The following is a 5,700-nucleotide window of genomic DNA, read 5'->3' as shown; positions in this document are numbered from 1 at the left end:
AAACCTGAAAAAGCCTGTATATGTATATGTAATTTTGTATATTGTTACTACGCCATTCATGGCAGTATTACAGTTTTTCTCGATTGTTTACACACATTTTCTGGTACTTGAGACACAATGACCACAACATGTAACTCATTCACTAACCCCCTGAACCAATTCTGCTGAACTACAAGCACAATTCCTGCTTTACACTCAAACTGCAGTTCTAAAACACACTTTTTTCAAAACACTACACACAATTCTCTGCTTTAGGCACAATTTTCATGCGGAAAATTTCTTGTTTTCACAAGGAACACACTGCCATTCAAATATGCACACTGACTCTTCACATGGGCAAACACCTGTCACACAGTTTTACAATTAGCAATCAGAGCTTTAGCATAAAAGGGCAACAGGTGAGCTCTTCAATGGAGCAATGGATGCCAACATTGGAAACAGAGGCAGAGCCAGAGGAGTGAGAGGAGGAGGAGGAGGAGGAGGAGGAGGAGGAGGAGGAGGAGGAGGAGGAGGACGAGGAGGAGGAGGAGGAGGAGGACGAGGAGGAGGAGGAGGATGAGGAGGAGGACGAGGACGAGGACGAGGACGAGGACGGCCAAGGACCGTAATCTCTGATGAGATCCGAGCCACTTTGGTTGATCATGTGGTCAACCATGGTCTAACAATGAGGGAGGCTGGGCAAAGAGTACAGCCAAATTTGAGCAGGTACACTGTGGCATCCATCATCCGGACTTTCCGAAATGAGAATAGGTAAGAAATCTACTCTCACTAGAAAATTGCAGTACTACATATCAATACAGTACTCAATGAGTACAGTAGTACAGTATTGCCTGTGGACTGTTCTGTAGGACTGTAAAAATACTGTAAAGTATGCTTCATGTATATAGGAAATGTATACCTACTTTGTATTTACAGTATTTTACTATTTGTTTGGCAGAACTGAAAGATTACCAACACAAGGCGGTCGGGAACGTGTTCTGTCTCCTGAACAGGAAACTCAAATCATTAACATGGTCCTAGAAAACAACGCCATAACATTACGGCAAATACAAAGAAAGATAATAGAAAACAATGACATATTTCAAAATATTGATAGGGTAAGCTTATCAACACTGGACCGTGTCTTGCGCAGAAATCATCTCAGGATGAAGCAGGTCTACAGGGTGCCATTTGAACGCAATTCAGAAAGAGTCAAAGAATTGCGACATAACTATGTGCAAGTGAGTCCCACAATTGATGCATACTCCCAACACTGTATACAGTAAATTATACATATTTCAATATTGTAATCATAATGATTGTGCTTCACAATAGTGACCACTCCATGTCTATTTCTGATATTGTCATGTGTGTTTCAGAGAGTCCTTGAGCTAGAGGTGGCTGCAGTGGAGCACCAGTTCATCTTCATTGATGAGGTTGGGTTCAACCTCACAAAAAGACGAAAGAGGGGAAGGAATATAATCGGCCAGCGTGCCATTGTTGAAGTCCCTGGCCAGCGCGGAGGGAACATCACAATGTGTGCAGCGATTACCCATCACGGCGTCATCCATCACCATGCTACCCTTGGCCCCTACAACACCGCCCATCTGATCACATTCCTGGACACCCTACACAACACACTCATTCCACCAGATCAGGTAGATGGCCCAGAGCAGCTCAGGTACGTTGTCATTTGGGACAACGTAAGTTTCCACAGGGCTGCTCTGGTTCGTAACTGGTTCACTGCCCACCCACGCTTTTTAGTTGTTTATCTCCCTCCATATTCTCCATTCCTCAATCCTATTGAGGAATTTTTTTCTGCCTGGAGATGGAAAGTGTATGACCGAAATCCACAAACGCGTATACCTCTTCTCCAAGCTATGGAGGACGCATGTGGAGATATAGCAGCTGATGCTTTTCATGGCTGGAATCGCCATGCTAGGCGATATTTCCCCCGCTGCTTGGCCAGGGAAAACATTGCTTGTGATGTGGATGAGGTGCTGTGGCCAGACCGCAACAGAAGAGAGGATGCAGCATAGTGTTTATTTTTTATTTTTATTACTGTAACTGTATACAGTAAATTCTTCTGTTGTTTTGTATGTAGACCACTGTATGTCCTACTTTGTGTTGGTTGGGATGTACACTGTGTACATTGTTTTTGTGGGAAAAATAAAATATATTCGTTCCCGTGTATTTGTGTGTTCTGAGTATAAAAACAATATTCTCAGATATTTTACAACACACTTACTGTAAGTATGTACTGTCTGTAGTAAGTGTAACACTGAACAAAAAAAGGCCTAAATCATTATGATGAATGGAGAAGAAGTGTTTTGCATTCATCATAGTGTTTTACATTGAGCACATCAGTGTTCAAATGGTTCTTATAAATGTCTATTCATATGATGGTTTGTGTGTGTCATTTGAAAACAAAATACCATTTTGAGAAGAAATAACATTGTTTTGAATGTAAAGTTTCATTTTGCAGGAGCATTGAGGGGTTTTGCCCATTGTGTGTGTGTTTTTGGATTTGTGTGTAGAGTTTTGAGAATATGAGGCATGCTTTCAGAAAATGTGTGTAAACAATCGAGAAAAACTGTAATAACTTTCATGTTTAATTTTTTGGAGACAATTTTGTACTTTTGTTACTGTGTTGGGTCTGCACTGAAGAAGAAAAAACAGCACATTAATTTTTGGGGAGGTTTTATAACCGAGAGATAAATTTGTAATTTGGTGTGCAAACTGCAGTTATTTGACAACTCAAGCATGTTTCTCTTCTAGTGAACACAAGGGGGCAGAATAGTATAATCTATTATTTTGCCAACCTTACACAAAATGTTTGGTTTCTCCATGGTTTTGTACTTTAATTACCACTGACCTTTTCTCTCTTGCTATAGATTCTAATCACGGAGCACAAGGCTTCGGACCGATCCCTCCAGTTCAGTGGAAATGTGGAAAGGTGAAATTTCCTATAAATCTTTCCAGCACGCACTCCTCTGCCCTTGCAGATGGATCATGGAACTGAATACTCATTGGTTCTGTAATAATGATATCCTTTTTCTCACAATTCACTTGTCTTTCTCTCTCTTTCATTCTCCTTTTTATATCTAAATGTATGTAGGCTTACATTAACAATTGAAACTATTTAAATTTTTTATCATTTATGGTTATTTCTTCTGAAGCTTATTACACCATCATACCACCGGAATAAGTATTATACTCACCAAGGCTGAATTTATTTGAGCAGAAATTCAGTAAAAACAGTAATATTGTGAAATATTACAAACAAATATATATTTATGTAATTTATGTAAACTGAATGTTCAGCATCATTACTCCAGACTTCAGTGTCACATGATCCTTCAGGAATCACTCTAATAGGCTGATTTGCTGCTCAGTAAACATTTCTTATTATTATCAATGATAATTTCAGGATTCTTTGATGAACAGCAAGTCTAAAAGAAGAGCATTTATTTGAAACAGAAATCTTTTGTATTTTGTATTGTATCTTTTCAATTTAATTTAAAATTCACCCAAAAAAATGAAAATTCTGTCATTTACTGACCATCAATTTGTTCAAAACCATCATGTTTTTCTTTTTTCTGAACATAGAAGAAGATATTTTGAAGAATGTGGGTAACCAAACAGTTGATGGTAGACAAATAGCCAATGACTTCCATATGGATAAAAAAAAAAAACTTTCTTTTTATTAAAAACAGTTGTGTGCAGGCAGACTAAACTCAAGATTGACAAATATATGAAACTGTGCAGTGACAGTTGGAGGGTAAACAATCTTTCAGATAATCAGTTGAAAGTAAAACCATTAACTACGGCTTACAGGGACAATGACATTGTGTGCTCATAGCATTACAGATTTTGTTTTCACTAGTGTAAACTGAAAAATATTTACCTTTGCGCTTCAACGTAATTTGCAATCCAGGAATCTAGTCTAATTACACAAGGAAATGACCACTGTATTGGCTAGGAAGTGTAAAGCTCATTTGCATTCAACGAGAATCACAGTGAAGAAGGGCAACGAAAAACAGCAGACAGGAAAATCTGTGGGCGTCTGTCCGTACAGTAGTAGTAGCAACTATAAATATTAAACTGATGTATAATTCATAAATCAAAAACTCAACTCTTGGAGCAACACGATTGCGTGCTGAAACAAAACAAGATCGACCGCTAAATTTAGAGACCGTAGAAGGACACAGTCCTTGAAGGGAAGGGTAAGCGCTGTCCTTGAGTCACATGAACAGACTGTGTGAATCACACAAGGGTGGATAAAGCAGTCAAAGTTCTACAAGAACAAATTTCTTATGTAAAAGCATGACTGCATTTTACCCTACAGCAGCAGATTAAAGGAGAAGCGACTTAATGTGGAGTGACAGTCCTAACGGAACTGGCTGAGAGTGTCGTGGTATGGCAACGCACCGCTGACTGGCCACAGATTTACAAAGATTTCTGCGAGATCTACAACGACACCCAAGGAGGAGCTGAAAAACTGTCTAACAAACCAGGAAAGGTTTTCAAGCTGCAGAAGGGAGCGTTGAGAATAGAGCCATCTTGCCGCTCCTGTCTCATGCAAAGATTCCTGACACCTAGTGTTGACGGCGCACTCTGGAGACCTGCCTTCAGTCCTGCCTCTTCCCTCCACCACCTGTACAGAAATAAACAAAAAAGATGCTCCTTAAGGGGGTGTTGTTGCACTGGCTGTCTCTCCATGTTTCTGACCTCTGTATAAACAGTGAAATCCTCACTAGCAAAGAAGGATCTGAGCCACTTTGAGAAGAATGAGGTTGCGAATCAGTGGAAATTCTGCATGTTATTTACATGCACCGTGTGAGCAAATCTGAGGCGACAGAGGTCCAGCATGGGAGAGTTGGATGTATAGTCCTCCAGCAGCAGTTTAAAGCTGGCAGGCTGTTGTGCTTAGTCATCTCTGGATTTTCCTCCCCGCGCTGCCAGGCCTGGACGCTGCTCGGTCTAGACTCTGGCTTCCATTGGTCATGTGCAGCTGGGAGCTGTCAAGCTTTTCAATCATTTTAATACGTCTACGGGGTACCGAGGACCTCGATTTCATCTGATAATCCGCACCAGCAGCGGAGATTAAAAAGAGAAAAGAAAAAAAAAAAGCCTCCAGTTGTGCTCATCTGGTTTATCAAGAACATAAAAAGGGAGTTTTATTAATCCATTTTGGCATAAATCTAAATCTATACTAAAATATATAACTGCAATGTAATCTGATGAACAAACTTTCATACTGTAAATATGTTTATAATCTGTAACATGCGCTAGACTCCCACTGTCTGGTGCAATATTCTCTAACTCAGGTGATATTTATATTTATATTATTCATACTACTCAAAATACTGTAAATATGTTCATAATCTGTAAATGTTTATTCGGACTAAACCCAACTGTGACCCTACTTTTTTACTTTTATACAATTTTTATTTATTTTTTATATATTTTTATTCTTAGAATTTGTATTACTATGTTTCTTGTTGTATTTGTATTTGTATATGTGCACTGGAAGCTTCAGTACCAAGAAAAATTCCTTGTGGGTGCAAGCACACTTGGCAATAAAGCTCTTTCTGATTCTGATTCTGATTCTGATACTTTTCATAACTAGCTACATTGTGAAAACTGGAAAAGTGAAATTCCTTTATTTATTGTCATAATTTCACAATAACTGACAATGTAACTTAGAAATTTTAACGT

General features: G+C 39.0%; 1 protein-coding gene across 1 annotated transcript; it reads left to right on the top strand.

Moving 5' to 3' along the window:
* Nucleotides 1-610: 610 nt before the first annotated feature.
* LOC311095355 (uncharacterized protein) lies at nucleotides 611-2,018 on the top strand (the record flags this gene model as incomplete). Its single annotated transcript, XM_084133847.1, has 3 exons — nucleotides 611-750; nucleotides 938-1,220; nucleotides 1,359-2,018. Exons 1-3 carry the CDS (start codon nucleotides 665-667, stop codon nucleotides 2,016-2,018), a joined length of 1,029 nt encoding a protein of 342 aa, XP_083989973.1. The 5' UTR covers nucleotides 611-664.
* Between the last annotated feature and the right edge of the window lie 3,682 nt (nucleotides 2,019-5,700).

Source organism: Abramis brama (assembly GCF_963993115.1).
Source record: "Abramis brama genome assembly, chromosome: 13".
Lineage (NCBI taxonomy): Eukaryota > Metazoa > Chordata > Actinopteri > Cypriniformes > Leuciscidae > Abramis > Abramis brama.
The sequence above is the reverse complement of the archived record's forward strand: the minus strand, read 5'-3'. Positions and strand labels throughout refer to the sequence as shown.